The sequence below is a fragment of the Ursus americanus genome, chromosome 6, assembly GCF_024610735.1.
Source record: "Ursus americanus isolate L20-20 chromosome 6, mUrsAme1.1.p, whole genome shotgun sequence".
Lineage (NCBI taxonomy): Eukaryota > Metazoa > Chordata > Mammalia > Carnivora > Ursidae > Ursus > Ursus americanus.
The window spans coordinates 36,652,385-36,677,516 of record NC_142132.1 but is presented as its reverse complement, the minus strand read 5'-3'; the positions used below and the strand labels follow the sequence as shown (position 1 = coordinate 36,677,516).

The 25,132-nt window shown below is 48.4% G+C and overlaps 2 protein-coding genes and 1 long non-coding RNA gene across 4 annotated transcripts in view; 1 reads left to right on the top strand and 2 right to left on the bottom strand.

Annotated features, from left to right (window-relative positions):
* The first annotated feature begins 2,294 nt into the window (after positions 1–2,294).
* RASGEF1A (RasGEF domain family member 1A) lies at positions 2,295–12,822 on the top strand. Its single transcript, XM_045810044.2, has 12 exons — positions 2,295–2,492; positions 4,970–5,092; positions 6,966–7,103; positions 7,948–8,169; positions 8,761–8,835; positions 9,185–9,277; positions 9,711–9,813; positions 9,901–9,980; positions 10,710–10,901; positions 11,759–11,882; positions 12,353–12,425; positions 12,700–12,822. Exons 1-12 carry the CDS (start codon positions 2,298–2,300, stop codon positions 12,722–12,724), a joined length of 1,443 nt encoding a protein of 480 aa, XP_045666000.1. The 5' UTR covers positions 2,295–2,297; the 3' UTR covers positions 12,725–12,822.
* On the bottom strand, positions 10,828–18,267 carry LOC123800381 (uncharacterized). Its single transcript, XR_006781904.2, has 2 exons — positions 16,530–18,267; positions 10,828–15,833 (listed from the first exon to the last, which is right to left on the bottom strand). It is a non-coding gene; the product is annotated as an uncharacterized LOC123800381 (long non-coding RNA).
* A 5,366-nt stretch (positions 18,268–23,633) lies between these two features.
* CSGALNACT2 (chondroitin sulfate N-acetylgalactosaminyltransferase 2) overlaps positions 23,634–25,132 on the bottom strand; it is a 46,489-nt gene continuing 44,990 nt past the window's right edge. For both annotated transcript variants that reach the window (XM_045810022.2, XM_087862919.1), the window contains exon 8: positions 23,634–24,486. In XM_045810022.2, the coding sequence (XP_045665978.2) occupies positions 24,194–24,486 (293 nt within the window). In that variant the 3' untranslated portion in view covers positions 23,634–24,193. The remainder of the gene's footprint in view (positions 24,487–25,132) is intronic.

Genomic DNA, 25,132 nt, shown 5'->3' with positions numbered 1-25,132 from the left:
ATCCAGCGCTTTTGGGTCCTGGGCAACCCACACGACCTGTGCGGGGTGCTGAGCGGGCATGTCTGTGGGCGTCGGCTCCTCCGGGATGGGGAGGTGAGAGCGTGTCTCTCGTGCAGCACTTTACACAAGTGCCCACTTCATCCTCCCAGCAAATGTCAGACAGCCCACCCTGTGCCCATTGCACAGATGAGGAAATAAAGGCTCCTCGAGGTTGAGGATCCTGACAGAGCCTCAAGTGGCCGGGCCAAGCTCAGGCTCAGGTGTCCCTGCCTGCCTTTGCGGCCGTCCTGGCCCTGCTGCGATCTAGCTGCGTGACCTGGGCCAGTTACTTAGTCTCTCTGTGCCTTGTCCTCATCTGTAGCGCATGGAGAATAAGGGGATTTGTGGGGATTCTTGTGAGGATTACTGAGATGACTCGCATTGGTGTCACTGATGGCTCGTGTGATGTACTCCGTGTGAGCTTTGTTTTGTATTATGAGTTTGCTTGCTGCGTCTCCCCCCCACCCCCCGGCGAAGGGGGCCAGTTGGGGACAATGACACACATCACGTGGCCAATGATGGCAGTTCCTGCTCTTGCTGGGATGGGAGGGGAGGACGCCACGTACAAGAACAGAGGGGCCCACGGGGCCAGGTGGGGCGGCCAACAGAAATGCCAGCAGGCAGAGGGCTCCGCAGGGGTTGTCCCCATCCCCACTTAATGGCCGCAGAAATTGAGGCTGGTTAGACTTGGCCAGGGGCAAGGAGCTGGCTGTTGCAGAGTGGGATTCAAACCCGAGGGTGCTCTTAATCTTTGCCACTTGGTGCTGCACCTGGAGACCCCTCAGTGCTCATGGCTGGGGGTGGGGCTCTGTTAGGAACTGAGAGGCCCCCAGGACCCATGAGCTCAGTGCGCAGAGGAGGGGAAAGAGGAGGACAGGTGGACAGGCAGCATTTCTGGGTGGGTCCCCGGGCAGGGTAGATGCAGGGGTGGTCCCATACAGCCCCCGTGCGCCCTCCCTGTTCTCTGAGTGGGTTCCAGACCCTTGCCTCGAAGCCTGCCTTCTCAGGGGACCCTCAGTGGTGGCTGTGCCTCCATCCACAGGCCCAACCCAGGGCTTCAGTCTCTCTAACGTGCCTTTATAAAAAGTGCGGATTTCAAAACTCAGCCTCTTTGCACTAAAAAACAAAGTCATTTAAAAAATGATAAAATGGATGTGTCATTTAGAAAAGTTACCATATAGCTACAAATGTGTAGAATGGAAAGTGAGTCTCCTTCTCCAGCTCCCTTGGAGTAAACTCTGTAATTGGCGTGGTGGTGAACGGCCACGAGTTTCTCTGCATTTATGTAAATTTATATTGATGTCATTGAAAAAATGGGCAATATGGGATCTTGCATGGTCGGGGAGTCCAGTTATGAGGTCCTCAGCCCAGCTGCTCCGGGAAAGGCTACCACCCCAAGCAGAAGGGATGGGCCTCTCCTGGCAGCTCCTTCCTGTGGCCTTCTGGGCTGTGATGGGCGGGGCGTGGTGGGGTGCCCTCAGACCCCGCTGGGGGTGAGGAGCCTTGGGGGAGGAACAGGGTGATGACTCCTGGGCTGGCTATGGGCAGGTGGCTGCCCAAGACACATGGACTTGAGCAGCCTCAGAAGCCCCCACAGACAGCTTGCAAAGGCACAGATCAGGGACTGTGCCCGAGTTTCTGAGTCAGGTCATTCTTGTGCTTGGAGTCCCACTGTCTCCTGTCTCACTCAGAGGAAGAGCACATGGCCCCCTATCCCCCAGGTGTGTATAGTCTTGTTTGTTATTCCTCAGACTGTTCTCCCTGCTTCTTCCCTCTAACACACACTGGCCTCAGGACCTTGGCACCTGCTGTCCCTTATGCCTAAAATGTTCCTTTCTTATTCCAGGATGCTGCATGACTAACACCATCAGTCTATTCCAGTGGTACCTTACCTGAGGCTGCCTTGACCACTCCTACATTGCTTCATGTTCTCCTCCTCCATAGTTTCTCTTCTTCCACTGGGATGTAACCCCAGGAGGCAGGGTTTTGTGTGTCTAGGCTCCAGGAATGAGACCTGGTATGCACAGTGCAGGTGTTGAAGAAACATTAATCAGATACCCAGTGGCTGCAGGGGCTGCCAAGGAGCCTGCCTGCCCACCTGCGCTGACCTCTAATGCCCATCCTTGGGTGGGGTGTCCCTCCTGGCCCTGCTGGGGCTCGCACTGTGCATCTACACACACTCAGGATGCAGGCTGGCCTGGGAGGAGGAGGGCCTGGCGGCTGGGCCTGTGATGCCTTTTTCTTCTTCCCAGGAAACTATGCCCCAGACGTCCGTCGTCTTCTCCAGCATACTCGGGCCCAGCTGTAGTGGACAGGTGCAGCCCGGCATGGGGGAGCGAGGAAGCGGGGCTGGCGGCTCAGGGGACCTCGTCTTCCAAGAGGGACGCCTCATCTCTGGGTCCCTGGAGGCCTTGATGGAGCACCTGGTCCCCACAGTGGACTATTACCCGGATGTGAGTGCCTAGGGCCTGGAGACGGGTGGGACTGCTGGGGGCCACCTAGGTTCCAAGGGAGGTTGCTTCTGGGATGGGGAGGGAGGCCCAGACAGAGCTGGGGAGGGGCAGGCCATCAGGGAGCCTCAGCCCTACTTCCTGCTCTGCCCCCTGTGCCCAGCCTAGGGGAGAGGAAGGTGCAGTGACTTCCCTGCTGACCCCGGGCAGCTGCGAGAGGGCCTTGATGGCACGAGGAAGCAGATACACAAGGGGGCAGAACAGGGACCTGCGCTCTGGACAGGGTCCTCAGGAAGAGGAGTCTAAAGGGCAAGGCTGGTGCCTTGGGGTCCTGCTGAGGGTCTGCCCAGCGTGTGTCCTGTCCCTGAGCTGGGAAGTTTGTTTTGTGCATGAACTGCCATAGTCTAGAAAAAAGGGAGACAGCCCCGCCATGCCTGGCCGGCATGCAGACCCCCAGGCACATGCCTGCGTGGGCAGGACTGGCCTTCGGCAGCAATTCGAATGCACCCTCTTCATTTCAAGATGCCGTTGGTACATTCTTAGAACAGAGAAAAAGAGTTCCCTTGTCACGTGTGGCTTCCCTTTTGCCTTCGATAGGGGACATCTCTTCGCAGCAGTGGTGTTGGGCCTGCCTGCTCCCTTTGGAAAGTCAAGCTGCAAAGGCCCCCTCCCTCCTGAGAGCAGAGCTGTGCTCGCTGGCCTCGGCGAGCCAGACACTGTTGCCTGGGAGGGTTGGAGAGTAACTGCCCCCCTCCCCTCTCCAGCTTGTATCTAATGGAGCCAACTCAGTTTCTGGGTGCCCCCCCGGCCCCCGATCAGGCCTCCTCCCTCCCTCCTGGGGCTCCGTCTACTCCATCCTACTTGAAAACCCTCCCAGAGCTGGGCCGGGACTGTATTGGTGGTGCGGACCTGGCAGCTGAGGGCCAGGTGGCAGAGGCGGAGAGAGAGGCCCGAGGCAGCCTAGGGCAGGGCATCAGCCTCCCAGGGGCTGGCCCCTCCAACCCCAGCACCGCTCTGGGGCCTTGTGGGGGGAGCTACTCCTCTTTTCTGTCTGTCCCAGAGGAGCCTCCCCCAAACACTACACCCTGGGATCACAACCTGCTTCCCAGGAGAGCGTAAAGGGGTGGTGGAGCAGAAGGGTCGGGCTGGCAGAGGCCAGCTGGGCATCAGCTCCTCTGCCAAGTTCCTGGGTTCCCCCAGCCTTCCTCCACTGCCCCTGCCCCATGTATGCGGGCAGCTGGGGGATGCGTGCACACCAGTACATCTCTGTGCTCCTTGAAAATGCAGGGCTCCTCCCTGTGTGCTCTTCTTGCCTTGGCTGAGAACTCCAAGGTGTGATGCCTGGGTGACTATCATCACACGTCTGAGCCACCTGCTTAGAAGGGGCCACCGACCAGCTGGGATCTCTGAGCACCCATGCTGCACAGCCTGGGGACAGGACATGGGAAGTGTGTGTGTGTGCATGCGCACGCCTGTGTGTGTTGGGGGGGGGGTTGAGGAACCCCTGCTGTTCCCAGGAGGGTTTCCTCCAGTGGCCTCGGAAGGCTACATGCGGGCTGTGAGGCCGTGAGGCCCTGAGGCCTGTTCCACAAGGCCTGTGTTCTCAGCAAACATGGCCCAGCTTGCTCTGGACTGGAGTGAAGAAGACCTGCCCCTTTGGGCCCAGAGTGTAGACAAAGGGTCCTAGGTCCCCCAGCCTGCAGCAGCCATGTAGGGGAAGAATCCCCAGGAGAACCCCAAGCAGTGTCCCCCACTTCCAAGTCCAACCTGTAGGCCAGCGTGGAGAGCTCACAGGTGCTGACCCATGTCAGACGAAATGCTTCAGAGAACCCTTGGCTCTGGGCCCTGCTCCCTTTCAGCTTAGATCATGAGGACCCCTCAGAACCTGTACCACACGGCCCAATGACAAGGGCACAAGGATGTGGGACAGAGGGGCCCTGGTGTGCCAGGTGGAGATAAGGCCCATAGCTGGTTAGTGACCACGTGCAGAAGTCCCCTATGGCTGGGTTGCTGGCTCCAAGAATGCCCCACCCTACCCCCGACTGGCCTCCACTGGCAAGGCCAGTGGCGATTGGGAGAAGCACACTTGGAGCCTGGCCTTGGGAGCACTGTGGACTGGGTGATAGGCTCCACTGGTTGGGAGAATCCCACCAACATCCAAGGTCTGGTGTTCTCTCCCATCATGGGGTAGGGCAGAGCGTAGAGTAAGACTGCTGGGAGCTGAGCTTGTCAGGGGAAGCGTCTGGGAGCTGCCGGGAAGGGGGATTCGACCTGTGCCTTGCAAGGAGGGGGCGGGACTTGGGTAGCAGTGAGAGAAAAGGAAGGGCGTTCCAGGTGCAGCAAAGCATGCAGGAGGAGGCACAGTTCCTAGATGGTGCTGGGAGGCCTGGGGGGTGGCTAGACAGGCTCTGACCACACCTGGAGGGGCCGCACCAGGCCTGAGCTATTCTTGATCCTCTCACCTTGTCTCTTTTCTTCAGAGGACATACATCTTTACATTTCTCTTGAGCTCCCGGGTCTTCATCCCCCCTCATGACCTGCTGGCCCGTGTTGGGCAGATCTGCTTGGAGCAGAGGCAGCAGCTGGAGACGGGGTCTGAGAAGGTAAAGGTGCTGATGGAGGCTCCCTGTCTCTGCGCCCCCGGCTCCCCCTTTGCTCACACTTGGGGGAGAAGCCTGCTCTGAGTAAGCCGGCGGGACGGGTCCGGCTGACCCCAGCCCAGGGCCCTCCCTGACTGGGCAAGGTTGGCTTGTCTCTGGCCCCCTTGGCACCCCTGGGGCATGGGGTGCACACAGAGCCAAGCACTCTTCATGGGACGCTGAAAGTAACTGTTTTTGGTGGGCACTCACACCTCTTTCCAGGAAAGGGCCACAGCAGACAGCACTGTTAGCCATCCTGGTCAGCTCCAGGACCCCCAGCTGGCAGAAAAGCCACCACTCTGCGGGTAGGGGTCAGGTGGCAGCACTGTCAGGCTGACTGCTGCTCAGAGTGGTCTTAAGTGACTTCAGTAGGGCTCTTTGCCCCTGTTGTCTCTTCTGATTGAGCCCGGCTTTGGGTGGCCAGGGTGACTGGGGGCATGTGCTTAGGATGAGGCTTTTAGAAGCCCAGTCTGGTGCAGAAGATGGGGTGGTGGGTACACGGTCCGAAAACTGGCAGGGCCGAGTCTGGGCTGTGGCAGAGCATGTCCTGCCCCTGTTTGCTGATGACTTTGTCCTCTACCTTCCCTCCACCAGGCCAGGCCTCCTGTCTTTGCAGCACAGGCCTCTGAACTGAGTCTCCTTGTCAGAGGAGGCCGTCCCAGGGTGCAAGGAGACAGGCTTTGACTGCAGAGGATTAGGAAAGGCTCCTGAAGAGACAGGTGGAAATAAGGCAAAGTGGGATGGGTGGGGAGAAGAAATTATAGGCGGAAGTTCAGCGTGGGGACAGTAGAAGCCTGAGTGGAGCCTGGGGTGAGCCCACAGGCCTGTGTTCATGGTGACATGTACCACAGGGCCTCTAAGTTCAAGGCTCTAGCTCCTGCTGAATGTGGGGTGCTGTGGTCATCCGGTGGAAGTGTCAAGGCCTTCTGGATGCTGCATGCACTGGACTCTGGCCAAAAGGAGTGGCTGCTGGGAGTGTGGTGGCCAGCTGGGAGAGGCTCTGTCAGGCATGAGAAGCCATCGCTAGGGAACCAGCTGGGTCCATGGCCAGGATCAGGCAGGCTAGAGGCAGCTCAGCAGGGGTGGGGCAGATGCTGGGGATGTGGGGATGAGTGGCTAGAGGCCCAGCAGGAACAGTCCAGGTCGGGCAAATACAGGTAGGCAGGGAGCGGGTCAGTGCTGAGGAGGAGCCATGGTGGGCACAGGAGGGGTGTGGGCACTTGGAGTCATTTCAGTGGGACAGCGTGGGGCTGGGCACTGAGGACCAGCTGGAACACTGTGGCCAAACATTCGGCACAGCCTCCTTGGCCTTACATGCGTGTGGATCCAGGGCAACAGCAGGGGTGCCTGCCCATCTTTAATGACATGAAGTTGGGAGAGGGATGCCTCTGAGTGTTTGCACCCCTTCCCAGCATCTGCCAACCCGCTTTTAACTGAGAGGGGGCAGGCAAGAGTCTCTCATTTTTAATAATTTTGCTTGGTTTTCATTGTTGTTGTTTTAAATGGGTAACTTCTAATTAACAACAAGGGAAACTAGTTTTCTATGTCATAGTAGTAAGAGGATGAATTTTTTGAAGATGAATTTAAGTGAAAGAGCTGAACTAAGGGCAGTATGAAACAAAGCAAGTACAACAAAACCGCAGGTGGACAGGGTGGGGGATGCCCGTACCTAGCACCCTCACCCCAATGCGGGGAGGAGGGGAGGGGAGGGCAGGTCTTGCAGGCGGTAATGGGTGTGGGGGTGTTGAAGACCTGGGGGAGATGGGGAGGCTTGTGCCACTTGTCATCTCGTCACCTGCTCTGGAGGGTGACTTTACTCTCTGCCTTGCTGCCCCAGGCCAAGCTGAAGTCCTTCTCAGCCAAGATTGTACAGCTGTTAAAGGAGTGGACGGAGGCCTTCCCCTACGACTTCCAGGATGAGAAGGCCATGGCTGAACTGAAGGCCATCACCCACCGGGTCACACAGTGTGATGAGGTGAGGTCTTCCTTGGACCCCGGCAGAGCTCCCTGGGTAAATGTTCAGGGGAGGGGGTCTACTCTCACAGGAGGGTAGGTCTTCAGGGATAGTGCTGTATGTGGTCTTCTATGCTGTCAGCCTTCCAAGAAGACTGCGGGGTGGCTCCATTTGTGCCCCTCCCAAGAAGACTGCTCAGCTGTCCAGCAATGCGCCAGGCTTACCCTCGGCACCCTCTGCATGTGGGAGACCCTGTGGCCTGAGTGGTGGGCTGGAATGAGCCCAGGCCCCACCCTTTCCTGGGTTTGGGGTGAGTGGAGTGGGATAGTAAGAGGTTGCAAGAGCCTGTCTGCGTTTCTGGCCCCCAGCTCACTGCTGGTCTTTTGTGGAGACAGGAAACCTGGAAGGTGCTCTGTGCACTCAGCCCCTTCTGTCTGGCTGGACGGCTCAGAAGGCCCAGGGAAAGCTCTGGGCAAGGCCAGGGCTGTTCCCACCCAGACAGTGAAGGTTCCTGGTCCTGGAGGAAGCCCTTCCAGATGCTCTCTTTCCAATTGTGCCCTCCCCCTCCACCCCCCTGCTGTGGGAAGGCCAAAAGTAGTAGCTCAGCTGGACACCCGCGGGGAAAGCCATGGTTTTTAGACCCAGAGGTCTACCCCCCAGGATAGCCAGCTGAGCCCCCCTCAGCAGTACTCAGAGGAGCTCACACTGTATTCATTGTCTTCAAAGGCCCAAATGCTCATGGCAGGTTTGAGTAGGGATGTGGGTTCAAAGTTAGGCATATCCTTAGAGACGAGACGGGTTCCTCGGGAGAGGTGGTGGTCTTGCCAACCCACACCAGCACCTTCACTGTCCCCTATCCCCATAGGAGAATGGCACAGTGAAGAAGGCCATTGCCCAAATGACACAGAGCCTGCTGCTGTCTCTGGCTGCCCGAAGCCAGCTTCAGGAGCTGCGGGAGAAGCTCCGCTCACCAGCCATGGATAAAGGGTCTGTCCTCAAGGCTAAGCCGCCAGCCACTCAGAAGGACATCCTGGGTGTGTGCTGCGACCCCCTGGTGCTGGCCCAGCAGCTGACTCATATTGAGCTGGTCAGTGCTGCAGTGTGCCTTGTCTGGGGTGGGGGTGTATTCATCAATGCTAACTCAAGGCTGCTGGACGCCCCCTGCATTTTTCAACACAGTGCTGCAGGGCCTCCCCAGCTGGTCTTCTTGGCGTGTCAGGTGAAGCGCACTTGCCAGCTCCAACCACTGCTTCTGGGTCCCTAGGATCACAGCAGCCCTGTGTACACGGGAGGGGCTGGGGTGATGGGGACTGACCCAGGAGGTGAAGGGCTTGGAGGGGGAGAGCCAGTTTTCCCCACCCTATCACCTCATCTTGCCTATGTCGTGGGCTGGGAAGGTACCCTGCAGCTAGCAGCCACTGCCCCAAGGCTTCTGCCTCACTCCCATGAAGCCCTGTTTCCTCCCCTCACAGGGGAGGGTCTTTCAGACCCCTGGGGGGTACATTTGGTGGGAGGCAGGCAGGGCCTGCCCACTGGCTGGGTGCTCTGATCAAGGAGGGGCTGTGGTACACACCTGTAAGGTCTTGACTGCTACTCTGAATGTGGCCTACACCTTGAGTGGGGGGCCTGCCCAAGAATGGTAGGCTTGTCACCCTCCTGTGCTCTTTGCCCATCCTAGGAGAGGGTCAACAGCATTCACCCTGAGGACCTGATGCAGATCGTCAGCCACATGGACTCTCGGGACAAGCACAGGGTGAGGGGCTACTGTGTGCTCTGGGGTGGCCTTAGGGTGGGCCTGGTACTATATACACCCCATGCAGGGTGGGGGCCTCACAACCAAATGGATATGGGTCTGGCCTGGTGCCTGCTCCAAGGGGTCAGCAAACAGCAATACAGGGTCATACATACTGGAAGGGGGCCAGTGTTCCCAGGAGCCTGGAGAGGGGGTGTCCTGGGAGACCTGGATCTGTCTAGCTGCTCACACCCCACCATTGCTTTCAGTCTCTTTTGGCCATGACTCCTACTCATTTCTGGGGGTAGGACTGGGGCAGCACCTTCTGGCAGGGTCCTCAGGCTCCCTGTGACCTGTTGTGTTCCACCAGTGCCGAGGGGACCTGACCAAGACCTACAGCCTGGAGGCCTATGACAACTGGTTCAACTGCCTTAGCATGCTAGTGGCCACCGAGGTGTGCCGGGTAAGTGCTGCATGGCCCATGTGGGGGGGCAGGGGGGCGGCACTGTCACTTCTCCGAACCAACAGGGCTGCCTGAGGCTGACTTCTGTACCCCTCAGATGACGAAATTTTGAAAGTGGAGACAGAAGCCTCCATTGCCAGGGCCACTAAAATCCCTGTTACCCACCTCCCGCCCCCAGCCCCCTGGCCAATCTCACAGTGATTATGAGACACCCATCCATGGGGTACCAGCACGGTCTGTGAGTTTATCTGGGGCTCCCTAGTACTCTCAGACTGCTCTCCTGCCTCTGCAGCCCACAAACATCTCCCCAGCCCTGGGTCGGACAGCTCTGAGGACCCAGAGTAGCTCCTATCCAGGCTGCCCTTAAGGGACGGGTGGTGGAGGGGATGCTCGTGTGTTGGGCTCACCCTGAGGCTATCTGGCTGCTCTCAAGGTGGTGAAGAAGAAGCACCGGACCCGCATGCTAGAGTTCTTTATTGATGTGGCCCGGGAGTGCTTCAACATCGGGAATTTCAACTCCATGATGGCCATCATCTGTGAGTGTCCAGGCCCCAGGGGCTTCCTGTCCAGCTTCTGCATGGCCTGCCTACCCCTGCCCTGACCTTACCTGCTGTTCCCTGCAGCTGGCATGAACCTCAGTCCTGTGGCGAGGCTGAAGAAAACATGGTCCAAAGTCAAGACGGCCAAGTTTGACGTCTTGGAGGTAAGCACTCAGCCTCATCCTACATTGGCCCAAGGAGGGGTAGGTCTGCCCCTTTGCTCAGAACCCACTACCCACAGTGCCATCTGGGGTAGGGCACGTTGAGCTGGCCTGGCTGCTCTAGGAGGTGAGTAGCTGAAGCCCTCCTTGGCCCTTGGGACTTTAGTCAGAACTGGCATTGCCTAAAGCAAGTTCTGGGGAGTGCTTAGGAAACAGTTATGACAAAAGTTGGCCCATGAACCTTGTGCTGGGTGATGCTAAGCCGACTGGCCTTTTCCTGGCTTGAATTCCTGTGTTCCTGGATCACCTGGGTGGCCCAGGAGTGGACAGGCAGATTCACTTGCAGCCTTCCCTGATGTATTTGATCACAGAATCCATTTTCTGCCAATGTCTTGTGGAGCTTGTCAGGTTTGGTAGGTGTTGGTCCAAGTAGAGGGGAAAAGGAAGGTTTTGTGAAAGGAAAAAGGTGAGACCCAGGCTCAGCAGGGAGGGGAAGAGGTGTGTGTGTGAGCTGTGAGACTTCTCTATAACTCCTGATGATGTTTCGACCCAAACCCTGTACTGAGCCAGGTGCTCACTTCTAGAAAGGAGGCCTCTTCTGATGACAGTTCAGGGCTGCCCCGTGGGGAAGGGCCTTCCTCATCACTGTTTCCCACTCTGCAAAAGGGCATTCTGAGCAAGTCACAGGTGCAGGGAGAACACTGCCCACCAGGTCCTCCTGTCTGCCCACAGCATCACATGGACCCATCCAGCAACTTCTGCAACTACCGTACTGCCCTGCAGGGGGCCACGCAGAGGTCCCAGATGGCCAACAGCAGCCGAGAGAAGATTGTTATCCCTGTATTCAACCTTTTCGTTAAGGACATTTATTTCTTGCACAAAATCCATACCAACCACCTGCCCAATGGGCATGTTAACTTCAAGGTGAGCTCAGCCCCCTTGTGGTCTGAGGGGAGGGGGGCCAGACTGTCCCAACACAAGGCAGAACAGACCCCCTCAGCCTTATCCTAGGGCAGGCAGAGGTCCTGTCGCAGAACGGCCTGTAGGACTGAAAGCTTCAGGGTGGGTTATGTGTGCTGTTTGTGAAGTATAATGGTGGCCCCAATCCTTCTGGGTGGATGATCTGGTTACAGGGCTTGGAGCCACAGGGAATTTGCATTTACCCAGGACCCTGGTCCCAACACTGACCCCAACAGGGAGACAGAGAAGGGGCTACTCCTGGGGGTTTGGGAGTGAGGAAAGCATTAGCTAAGAAGGGACTTGAGCAGAGAGAAGGAGGCAGATTTCCAGACAGAAGCTAAGGGCAGCTGGCCAAGGGTGAAAAGTAGGACAACGGTGATTGGGGAGGTATGGGGGAAGTGGGGTTGTCCAGTGTTTACCTCACATAGGTAAGGGGTAGGAAGGAGTTAGGGACCCTTACACAGGCCCTGAAGAGTGAGAGTATGGCATGTTCTGGTTGGTGGTGCTCTGCTGGGTGTGGCTGACATACCTGCCTCAACCTGGAGTCCCAGATGGGGCCTTCTTGGGTCTTGTATAGGGGAGGCACAGATCCTGCTGCAGCCAGATGGCCTAGGCAGAGGGCAGACAGAGTAGTCTTAGGGACACTTATTGGCTCTGATATTGCGTCAAATGCTGCTATGGCCACAAAGTCAGCTGAGTAGGGTCACTGTCCCATCTTGCTGGGATGCAGAATGAAACCAGAACCTATATCCCTTGCCCTAACCAAGGATTTCAAGCTTAAGGTGACAAATGAACATCCAGTTCATCTTCTGTGTCTTCAGAAATTTTGGGAGATCTCCAGACAGATCCATGAGTTCATGACATGGACTCAGGTAGAGTGTCCCTTCGAGAAGGACAAGAAGATTCAGAATTACCTGCTCACGGCACCCATCTACAGCGAGGAAGGTGAGGCCCAGTTCTCCACAGCAGCACACTCACCTCCCCATACCATACATGTCACCCTGACTTCCCCACATCTACGGCCTCTGCCCTGGAAGGCAGGCCTGATCACTATCCCCGTGCTACACAGGGGAAGCTCAGCCCACAGGGCTGAGTACATGAGGGTGGGCTGTCAGTAGATAACAGGAGGAGGACAAGGAGAGATGGGGCTCTGGAAGCCACCAGAGAGAGCCAGAACAGGGGTGGGTTCATGCTGCAGAACCATGAAATGTCTCAGTCCCTAAGCAGGAAGCTGGGAGCTCTAGACCTCATGGGGCCTGGAACCCCAGGCAACAGAGACCTGTGGAAAAGCCCAGACCAGAGGTCACTGTCTTTGCCCGGGCCCAGCTGCTCCCTTAGAAAGGAAGGGATAGCTGGTGTGGTAGGCAGACTGACTGCACATGGACATGGGTTCTGAGGGGCTTTTCATCTCTCAGCTCTCTTCATCGCCTCCTTTGAAAGTGAAGGTCCTGAAAACCACATGGAAAAAGATAGCTGGAAGACTCTCAGGTAAGAAAATTCCAGGGACAGGCCTAGAGCCCCTGAGACCAGTCCCATGCCTGGATCTACAGGAAGGGAGAGGACTGGGGAGCATGACGGATCTGCCCTTCTGAAAGGCAGCCAGGGTAACTCCACACAGGCTGCCAGTAGGTGGGAGGCTGAGGACTTGGGTCTGAGTGTCCTTGACGCTTCCCCTGATGGCCGGTTCTTAGAATCCAGGCCCTCCCCAGTACTGTGGCCTGCCAACCACCTGACCATTTCCTTGTGCCCTGCCTACCTCTAGGACCACTCTCCTTAACAGAGCCTGAAGGCACGGATGCAGCCTGCAGACGCTGGATGAAGCACACACATGCACTGAGTTTTAATCTTGATTGATAAGGGTTGAGATGAGGAGGCCTCACTGGTTGGGGTCCATTTTGTATATAACTTTTATGAAAAAAAAAAGTAATTATTTCATGCATCAACCTTTGGCACTTACAAAGTTTTTTTTTCTGTCGTTTATTTTAAATAACAGGGCAGGGCCCTGCTTTGGGGAGGGGTGGGGAAAGAGTATCATGGGAGATGGCATCCATGATAACATCTTATTCTAATGAAATGTAGATTTTTATTTTCTACTTTTATTAACATCTTATGAAAAAATATTAAAAAAAAAAAACCCAACCAAAACCAATGTGAGCCCTGCCTGCTTGGACGCCCTTCCAGCCAGTGTCTCTGATGTCGGGGTTAGTGCCTTAGAGAGGACTGGAGGGCCGGTCTCCCGCTCCGTTCTTTTAGCCCTCAGGCGGCCAGTGCCGCCGGGGAAACGCCAGGAAAGCTCTGCCCTGGGCCACAAGGCACCTGCCCTCAAAGCCTAGGCCAGAGAGGTTCCAGCAAGAAGGGCTTGGCTGGCCAAGGGGCCTCATTTGCATACTTCTAGAAGCAAACCTTGAGTACAGGCTTTCCAAAGTTTACATTTTTCATTTTCCTTTATCAGGGATTTAGGGGGTTGGGGAGGGGCAGGGGGATACCTGGCAGCATATTTTCTGTTGGAATATGTCTGACAAATTGTTCAACTACATTTTAGGAAAAGAGACTCTAAAATAGGGGGGAGGGTGTGGTGGAATTGCCTGTTTTCCAGGCTGTAACAGGTACACTGAGCTGTAATGAAGAGAATACAAAGTATACCTGAGGATGGGGACATTTAAAGCAGTTCTTCAAGCTCCAGTACAAAGTGAAAAGAAGCAACTCACAAACTGGTATTCTAGTGGGCTGGTTCCCTCCATTCCTCTAGGTCGGGGGCTCCCCTAAGGGAATCTGAAACAGAAAATTAGCCAGACCAGACTGCTGGAGCACACTCCCATAAAACTGCCCAGCATTTGGAGGTATTTTTCACACCCAAATTGAGGAGTACACTCCATTTTGTGTCTTTCTGGCTGTGGGACGGCAAGTCCTGGTCCCTCAAAAGCCAGAGGTGGGCTATCTGCTCTGACTCTCTCCCCCTCACAGTGGGACTTTCATTCTGCATAAGCCGAGCTGGAGCTACGCACCCTTGTTGCTCTCCGCATGCCTGGCTTCCTCCCACGGGCGCCTGCAGCTGAGATGCCTGAGTGAGGACGGGGCAGTTAGCTGCTAATTCCCAAAGCTCCTAGGAGAGCCTGGAGATGTGGAGGTGAGGCCTCAGGAAGGGGGGTGCTCCGCGATCCACTGCTGATGGCGCCCTCAGCCCTGCGTGGAGCAAGAATATTTACACTGTATTGTCACAGTGTTTTCGCACTTTTCAGACATTCTAGATAGTACATACTGTATCTTGATAGTACATATTGCTTTGTTTATGTATTTGAGACAAAGAAAGGCTAAAAACTTGAGACTCTATATTTGGAATACAATGTTAGAACACTTTCCGTCTTGTGTTAAGGAGCTTTCATGTCAATGTGCACTCCACTGGGTCATCAGTTCTAGTACCCACCTGATACAGTGTCTATGTTTGCTACTTTATTTTCCCAATTTGATACACACCCTATGATGTTTTGGTATTTTGAGATGAACTCTGAGTACAAAGTTGTACCATAATGCAGGATGGCAGTTGTTGGTGTGACTGGACCTACTTGCATCAATAAAAGAACATGTTGCTCCCCTTGCCTGCCTGCTCTCTGCGCGTAGCTGGCGAGGCCCGATGGCTTGGCTGCTGGCAGGAGGTGTGGGGATGTCTAGGTCCTCCACAGCCTTTCAAATGAGCAAGGAACTCTCATCTACACAACACGTTCTGACAAAGGGCTTTTCAAATAAATAATGCACGACACGACAAAGCATACAAGAGACACACTCTAGTCTGCTTTCCTCAAACTTAGATCCAGAACTATCACAAGCTCATTGTATCACATGGCCCTGTAAGTTGGGCAAATCTAACCTCAATAAGATTGTAAAGGCTCCTTTACTGCAAGACCGATCAGAACCGTCAGTGTCCTGGGCACTGTGGGTCTCTCCTGGGGCAGGGGAAGTTGGGGGACACCTCCTGACATCTCTCTGCAGAACAGGTTGCAGAATGCAGTTCTAGACGGTGCTCTTTCTGTTGTGATAAGTCACATTCAAGAGCACTAAAGAGAGGGATTTGTTGAAAGGCACACATGAGTTTGTGGAATTGAAGGAAAAGAACTGAGACACTAGAATGGAAGGCAAACTCTTACCTGTTCCTTTCCAGCCTGTCCCACTGCCACTCTGTCAGCAACGCCCAGGCTGCATGAGATCTCCTCTACAGCTCAACGAACCTCACCCGGCTCCCTTAGAGCTAACTCAGCACATTTTTAAATACGTTCGGTGTCTGTTCTGCCCATTGGACCAGCACTGCCCGACAGAAAACCGTTGTGCTGGAGTGCTCTGTATCTGCACTGCTGCTGGTTACATATAGGTACTGAGCACTGAAATGTGAAATGTGAAAATGCAACTGAGCAATGGAATTTCTAATTTTATTTAGGTGTAAATAGCTAGTGGCCACAGTATTGGACAGAAGGCCAGGCCGGTGGAGCTTTGTCACCTGCTGCCCTTCCAGTGGCTTGTGGAGTGGACGGCACATAATAGCTGCTTAGGTGTTTGTGGAGCAAATGAGACACCTATGAGGATGCCTAAGTGAATTTTGGGTAAATGACAACATTTTTTAGGTCTTTATAATTCAGTGGAATTCTTAATTTTCTGGTAAAGTTATTTTTGAAAGTTTCTACCTACCTCAGCTGAAGAAGGGGCAGCCCATCATCTGGTGTGTACCTTGGCCATGGAGCTTGAGCTGGGAGTGGGTGGTGAGCTCAGCTGGCTAGCTCTGGTGCTCTCCTTCACCCACGGAGTAGTCCCTCCAAGGCAGTGCTTCTCAAGTTGTGCCCCTTTGACAGCAGTGTCAGCAGTGCCGAAAACTTGCTCGAACTTTCTTACAGCCCCACTGCAGCCTCACTAAAGGGGAAACGTGGGGGTGGGGAGTCTAGCACATTTGGGATGCTCTCCTGCTGAGCCTCACAGCCCGCCACTCCAGGTACAGCCCTTTTCCCGGGGGCACTGTGCTTCACAGGCGCACTGAACCTCCTTACAGTTTCCCTGGTGAGCGGTGCTCCCTGCTCCTGTGGGCCCTACCCGTTCTCTCACATCACACCATTGGCATCTGTCTCACCCATCACTCTTGGCTTTCCATGTAGGAGCCACCTGTATAGCTGTGTGGCCAGCGACTAGCATGGTGTGCAGCTCCTAATGCTATCATATGATGACTGAATGCTACCTTTCACTTCGCACAGACATTTCAGGAACAAAAATCTGTCACAGTATCAGCTGTGACAGGAAATAAGCTAAAGCTCTCTCCTAAGGTGATAGAGACTTCCGTGACAAAACAAAGGTTATTTGTGAAATACATACCCACTACACCTGTACATAAAGTATATGTCATTTCCCCAGGGAGGCAAGACAGGATAAGCGTAAGAGCAAGGAATCAGAAGTTAAATTATTTGGATTTGAGTCCTAGTTTCCTATTCCTAGCTGGGTATCCTGGGAAAAGTTGTTTACCCTTTAAAGTCTCCATTTTCTTATGATTAAAATGAAATTACAATACTCTCTGTCACACGGGGTTGTTATAAAGATACATGGCAGAACGTGCAGTACCTGGTTCATCAGAAGCAGTCAGTGGTAGCTGAGTACTAGGAGGGGCACCTCTGATGAAACTGAACCCCACTTCTCTGGCAGAAAGCAGAATCTCCTGGGAAAAGTGAAACAAAGAATTATAACTGATATTCTCAAAGGAACAACTGAAGTCCTGGTAAATACAAATATATTCTAACATTACTAAAGAGTCACTTACGTGTTTAATCAGTATATAAACATATATGGGAAAAAGTTCCCACAAATTTGGGATTCAAAACTACTTTCTAGATGAAAAAACTTACTACCCACATATAGGCTAGTAACCTTAGATCATACCAAAACAATTTCTATTTTTATTCCCAGAAAGGAAGTCATGATACTGTGAGGAAGGTAAAGGGCTGCCATCCCCCCTCCCCAAATATCTATTGCAACATACCTTAAACTCTTAGGTATGGATCTTCAGCAACAATGTTGAGGAAACAGTCTTGTCAAGAATAAAAGAAAACTGGGCACCTAGTTGGCTCAGTTGGTGGAGCATGTGACTCTTGGTCTTGGGATTGTGGTTTCGAGCCCCACAGTGGGTATAGAGATTAAAAATAAAATCTTAAAAAGAATATATATATAAGAAAGTTATGGACCTATTTCTGGCAGCACTAGACTAAGTATGTGCTTGCCTGCTGAAATCAACTGCTAAAGTTACGCAAATATCAAAATTTAAATATCCAAGCAAAAACCCAGAGAGGTAAAGGAAACTATGAAGGCAGCTTTTGCCCGGAGGAGGGCAAGGATTATGAATTTCCATTTTCAAGTCCACATGGGGATGGAGAAGAAAGTGCAGGGCCTGTTCAAGAAGAGGGGTCAAATAGGAGACCCCAGCCCATAAAGCTGACATCCCCCAAAACCACTCCTATCACCAAAACAGTGAACTTGAAATAAAATGCTTCTCCCCCAGTCCCACGAAAGGGGTTAAAAGAAACTGCCTGTTTTGAACCTTGGTACTGAATGGAGGTTGGGAAAACTCACCACTGATAAAATGTAACCACAGGTCAGTGGATCACAAGTCAGTGGATTTTGTTAAGTTTTGCAGCAAACATCACACTGGTCAAAAAAATATTAAGCTGAAAATCTAGTTTAACATGGCTCTGAACTATGGACGGGTACTATCACTAAGTTAGCCAGTAGAAGCAAACATTCTGAGATTCTAGTTTAAAAAGTCTCTCCTTAGCTGTGTTTGTTTAATCCGCCTGTTGGATTTTTAAAATTCATTTTCATTTCTTGAAGAACCAAATAGAGGTTCTTCCCCAAATCCGTTTGGTCATAATTCTGAAGAAATTACCAGAATTTAACATAGAGAGAAAAGACTGGAAAATATGAAATGGGTTAAGAAACATAAAGGGCATGGTGGACACAATAGGTCTAACATGTTATTAGAGCTTTTGAAAGAAAGAGAGAATGATAGAGACAATCAAAATATAGTAGCTGAAAATCTTTCAGAATTGATAAAAGACAAGAATAACCCAAGGAGCCCGAAGAATCTCAAGCAGGATAAAAAAAAAAACAAAAAAACAAAACCCCAGCACACAAACATATCATAGTGACACAGAACAGAAATAAAGAGGAGAGCCTGAAGGCAACGAGGAAAAAAGGCTGATTAAATCTTTCAAAGGAGTACCAACTATTAAGCTGATAGCTTACTTCACAAAGGAAATAACTGAAGCCAGAAGACAGCAGAATAACCTCAAAGTGCTAAAAAAAAAAAAAAAAAAAAAAAAATTTCCCAACCTAGAATTCTATACCCTTCAAAAAATATTTTTAAAATGAGATTAAGATACTTACAAACCAAATGGAGTTTGCTATCAGCAGACCTTCACTAAAAGAAATTCTAAAGGTTGAATCATACACTATATACAAAAATTATTTCCAGATGCATCATAGATCTAAGTTAGAAAGGCTCAACAAAGATGAGAAAAGTAAGTTATAGGCAATCTTAATAAAGCATCTAAAAGAAAATATGAAAATTTCTTCTTTACTTTGGACAAAGTTTTCTTTGTCAAAGTTACTTTAGACAAAGGTTTCTTAAATTGCCACACCAAACCACTAGCCATAAAAGAAAATGATAAAATGGACATTATTAAAACTAAGAGCTTTTGTTTATTAACAGATACCATTAAGAGAATGAATAGTCTCCTGCCTAGGAGAAGATATTTGCAATACATAAATCTGACAAAAGACTCATATCCAGAATACTGAAGTAACTCCTACCAGCCAATTTAAAAAAAGGCAATTAAGGGGTGCCTGGGTGGCTCAGTCAGTTAAGTGTCTGCCTTCAGCTCAGGTCATGATCCCAGGGTTCTGGGATGGAGCCCTGCATCGGGCTCTCTGCTCAGCAGGGAGCCTGCTTCTCCCTCTCCCTCTGCTTGTGCTCTCTCTGTCAAATAAATAAATACAGTCTTAAAAAAAGGGCAATTAAAAAAAGGTAAAAAATTTTACTAGGCATTTCACAAAAGATACTCAAATGGCCAATAAGCATATGAAAAGATAATTAATATCATTTCCCTAGTGATAAACTAAGCTAATAAAACCAAAATGAGAGAACTGTACACACTCAACAGAGATTCAAGAGTCTAAATTGAAAACACTGAAAATACTGTGTTGGGACAATGTGACACAACTGGATCCCTCACATGTGGCTGGTAGGAATCAGTTATTTGAAGGACTGAAAAAATTGTCCAGCCTCTGACAAGGTTAATCGAGGAAAAACAAAAGGCACAAATAAACAATACCAGGAATGAACGAAAGGCTATCACTATAGATCCTATACATATTACAGAGATAATAAGGGGATATTGTAACAACTTTGCATATTTCATCTAAATTTTCAAATTTATCATTATAAATTCCTAGAAGATTGCACCTTACCTAATAATTACTCAGTCAAAACTGACCTTTTAAAGAAAAGATTTATTTCTTTCAGAAAGAGAGAGCGAGAGCAAGCAAGCATAAGCAGGAGGGGCGGAGGGAGAGGGAGGGAGAATCTCAAGCAGACTCCATGCTGAGCACACAGGCTAATGCTGGGCTCAATCTTAAGACCCTGAGATCATGACCTGAGTGAAACCAAGAGTCAGACGCTTACCAACTGTACTACCCAGGCACCCAAAAACTTACTTTAAAAGAAATAGAAAATCTGAATAGTTCTATAATCATTAAATATTTGAAACAGTGATCAGAAATCTTCCCATATTGAAAACTTCATGGTCAGGTGGCTTTCAGGTAGTTCTGCCAAATATTCAAGGAAGAAGTAATTCCACTTCTTTAGAAACTGCTTTAGAAATAGAGTAAGAAAGAATACCTGTAACTTACTTTACAGGCTAGCATAAGCTTAATAAAAAAGCCCAACAAACATGAGAAGGGGCATTCTTACTCATGAACACAGATGAAAAACACCTGAAATATATACACATATACACACCCACCCCCCCCACAGAAATATATACACAGATATGCAAATGAAGTGTGTGTGCATGCACGCGTGCATCTAGCAGTGTATAATAAGGATAATACATCAGGAAAGATTGGAATTTACCCTACGAATGCAAGGGTACTTCAGAAAACTGATTAACTCAATTTAACATATCAAAAATGGAAAAAAAATATGATCATCTCAATAGATACAGTAAAAGTATTTGATAAATGCTCTTAAAGCATGATAAAAACTCACCTAGAAATATCAAATAATTGTTAACTTGATAAAGGGTATTTGTAAAAACACCTCCAGCAAATACCACACCTCCATGATGAAACATGGAGAGTATTCCCCTTGAAATCAGAAACATGGGCAGGAAGTCCACTATTATCAATTCCAGTCAACACTGCACAATAAATCCCAATAAGCACAGTAAGACAAGAAAAATAAAGATATAAAAATGGGAAAGAAACAAAATTTTCACTACTCATAGATATATGATTGCATAACAGAAAAAATACAAAAGAAACTAGAAATACATTACTAGAATTAAAAGCATTTTGGCAAGGCTGCTGAACACGAAAGCAACTGGACTTCTAAATACCAGCAACAGACAATACAAAAAAAAATGAAAGATAGTTATAATGGTATATAAAATGCAAAGTATCTAGGAAAAATGTATAAAATAATACATGTAAGGCCACTCTGTGAAAAAGAGTAAAATTTAATCGAAAGACAATAAAGACCTCAATAAACATGTCATGTTCAAGGACTGGAAGACTGTATCATAAAGATGTAAATTTTCCCCAAAGTGATCTTATAGATTTGATGAGATTCCAATCAAATTCATGAAAACTTTGTGAAATTTAACTAGCTTATTCAAAAATTTATGTCAAAGTACCAGGGCTACAAAGAACCATGACAATCTTTAAGAATAAGGCAAGTGGGGGCGCCTGGGTGGCACAGCGGTTAAGCGTCTGCCTTTGGCTCAGGGCGTGATCCCGGCGTTATGGGATCGAGCCCCACATCAGGCTCCTCTGCTATGAGCCTGCTTCTTCCTCTCCCACTCCCCCTGCTTGTGTTCCCTCTCTCACTGGCTGTCTCTATCTCTGTCGAATAAATAAATAAAATCTTAAAAAAAAAAAAAAAGAATAAGGCAAGTGGACTAGCTCTCAGAGATACTGACTTGTATAAAGTTATAGTAATTTAGACCATGATATAATGGTATGGTGATGGACAGACAGAAAGCCTAATTGAACAGATGACAACCCAGAACCAGGCCTGTGCATTTGGAAATTTGATGGATGAGAGTGGTTCTGCAGGTAAAATATGGACTATACTGTAAGGCGACGCTGGTAAAAAGTATAATGCAATCCTCACCTCACATCATACATAAAAATCTCTTCCAGTTAGGTTAAAGACCTAACTAGGAAAAGCCCAAGCTATATATGAAGTATTCAGAAGACAATACAGAACCATAGCTTTAAGTTATCTTTTCTTAATATGAGGTCATAAATCAATAATAAAAAGTTGAATACATAAAGGAAAAAAATTAGTCACAATAGAGTTAATTTTTATAATGAAAAAGTACAACCAAGAATGGGAAATGACAAGCCACGTCCTAGGAAATGATACTTAACCAACAAGAATTGGTATCCAGAATATGTGAAGAATTCCTAAGAACTGATAATAATGGGCAAGAGGACTGAAAAGCAAACTAACTATAATTCATACCTAAGGCCTATTAGATTAGCAAGAATTAATAAACCTAACAAAATTAAGTGTTGCCAAGGATGCAAAATGAACTCTCTCACAGTAAAAGAGATGGTCCACTTTAGAAAGGAAACTGAATGTACAAACAACCGATGACTCAGCATCATTACTCCTAGAGAAATTTTTGTACACTTTTAAGAGACATGTAAAGCAGTATTCATGAATATACTGCTTCTGATAGCAAAAGCAGACAACAAAAAACTACGAACCCAAATATCTATAAAAAATAGAATTACTGAATATTAGTTATATTCATACATTGGAATACTAGTTAGTAATAAAAATTAATTTTGAGACTAACATGAATGAACCGCAAAAATACAAAACTGAATGAAAGTTAGAGAATATATATATATATATTTATATGCATATAAATTCAGAAATGGGCAAAACTAAAGAGTCTTTTGGGTAGAGGTACATACACAGTTAAGAAAACTAAAAACAACAAATGAAAACTTATTACAGAAATCAGAATGGTTACTGTTATGGAGGGTGTGTGATCGAGAAGGGGCATGCCAAGGCCTTTCAATGATAGCGTTATCTTATCTTAATCTGGGTAGCTGGTGCACTTAATCGGTGTAGCTGTTTGCTTTATTATTCTTTAAAGTACACAATTACATGTTATATACTTTTTTGTATTTATGGTATTTTGCAACAGAAAGAAATCCATTTATCACATTTTCATTTAACTTTTGGTAATAAAATACTTTATTGGTACCGTTTAATGTCAAAAACACAGTATATACTGTTTCCATTGCTTAGCTTCCATCTTTAAATTAAAAGCTCATTAAGGGGAAGTCATTTGATTCTGCCAAAAAAACAAGCTGCAACTTACCTTTGCAAATAATTAGGTTCTCTCACTTTAAATACCTAAACTCACTGGTCTTCATAATAAATAACTGTATATAAAAGGAGATATTGGCCTGAATAATTCTGCAGAGAACATTTTACACATGTTAAAAAAGCCTAAATGCTACCCAACTTAAAACTTGTAAGAATAATTCATTAAGAGTTACTGTAAAATGCATTCATGTAGCACCAAGAAATTTGGGATTTATATTTCAGATGATATGATTTACTGAGTAAAAAGAGTAATGATTTTTCTTCTGTGAATTTTCAGGGGTTTATATACAAATAGGATAGAATATAGGTTCCTTTTAAAGGCCAAAGGTTCAACCATATTTCCAATTTCTGGATCTAGCAACGGACCCTATGGTAAAAGATCCATGTGTGATAAATAACATAGTACAGTCCTATCTGAATATAACTTCTTATTCATCTTGTCTCATTAATATAATTTATACCTCAATTAAAATATTATTCTATCTGCAAACAATATATTTCTCTAAAATACTTTGTAATTCAGATTTCTATTCAGACCACCTTTTCCTCCACCTCTTTTCTCAAATTGGTGTAATTTTATGGTATACCTCATTAAATTGTTTTTTCTCCTTTCAGTGAAACTCTGTCAACTCGAAGTATCACAATGTTACAAACAGAGATGTGGCATATATTAACATATTAGAAAAAAAAGGATAATAAATACATATGGATCCATGCTAAATAAGACAATGCAAAGCAAAAAACACGCAACGCCATGCTATGTTCATCTATTCCGAATCACTACAGGAAGGCCCTGACATGACAGCACCCTGGCTCATGTAAACTGATGTCCCCAGATATCACTACTGCCCTGTACTCCAACATAATTAAATGTTCTATTAAAGACATTTCTATGTTTGTTTGTTTAAAACAACCTACAGCAACTTTGACTACTAATCCTGATAACGATAACAACACATTATAGTTTTAATCAAGTCATAGATTCTAAGCTAAGTATTTTCTACTATCATCCATTTATTTAAAAACATTCAGGGAGCTAAGCAACATTCAGTTTAAGGGGTTTTTATTTCTGATTTTTTTATTGTGAATTTCAGATGTGTCATTTAGTCATCCTCTGCTTCAGTGAAAAAGAATTCTTCAAGCAACTGACTAAAGATCTCAATTTAAAAGCAGGTTGACTCAGTAGTCAGCAGGTGAAGAACCCTTGTCTACACACTGCATCCATAACACTCTTTCATCTCGGCAGGAACTGGATGCTCCTGACCTACCATGAGCACAACACATGCCATCCCTCAACCCAGATGCAACCAGGGCGCATTAGAACATGGGTGTAGGGTAGAAACTAACTCAAAACTACTCTGAGGGCAAACACCAGATTTCGATTTGTCAGAGATTCCATAGTACGGTATTTCCACAAAACAGGCTTTGCACTGAAACACTTGATTTTTCTTCTCATATCAAGTTAAACTGCTAAAGTAAAGTAATGTCAGAAAGAACACAAAAGATAAGCATGTCTTCTCTGAAAGAGGCACTGCATCTGGAATTGGAATTAAGGCTAAATAAATAGTGCTGGTTTGTGGTTCAGACTAATGTGCCAATGATTACGTTAACCAACAGCTTCGCTATTTGTCCTGTATGCTTGTTTGTGAAGATGCGTCTCTATCTCCTCCCTGAAGACCAGCATTCCCAGGTGCGAATGAGAGGCCTCATTCATGGCTTTGGACTGGATGCACATACGGTACTGCTCAGGAGTCAACTCATCAGCACAGCGTTTCTCATGCCAAAGGTGGAAAAGACCAGGAACCGGAGTCCGAATCACAATCAGGTCACCATGTAAATATTTTCGATAAAGATGAACATCTTCTCCACCCCAACCTTTTACTTCCATGTCAAATCCACCTGCAGGATGAAAATTGACAGTATAGGTAAATGCCTGACAGCCAGAGCACAGTCAACCCTGATAAGAATTCAGATGCTCTGCTCAAATGAGATGGTACCGGACAGCCTAAAGACACCTGATATAGAGGAGTGACATCCTGGTCTGGAAGTCCAGTTAGGAGCTGACATCTAGGAGCTCAAGCCTGTTGTTGGGAGTATCAAAATGAGATTAAATATTTGAGAATGCTTTGTAAATGTCTAAGTTATACAGAAAAATCTAGAGAAAGTCAAAGGAAAAGGAAATATAAATCACCCATAATTTCACTACTATTAATATTGTAATTAATATAGTTATCCTTGGAGGTACAAGTTTTTCTGGGTCCCAGACAACTTTCCAGAGGACAAAACAGAAGAAATGGCTAGGCTGAACAACTATATTTGAGAATGTGCACACCCGTGATTTAAAGCCACAGGAATGGATGAAATTACTGAAGGAGTTTAGAAAGAAAATTGGGCCCAGATCTAAATGCAAAGCAATACCAGTATCTACAGGTTAAACATGCAGAGAAAGATAAATCAGCAAGAGATTGAAAAATGGCCCCAGAGAATGGAGAAAATTCCAGAGAATGAGCTAATCAGAGTAGTCAAGTGAAAAAAGTGTCTTCAG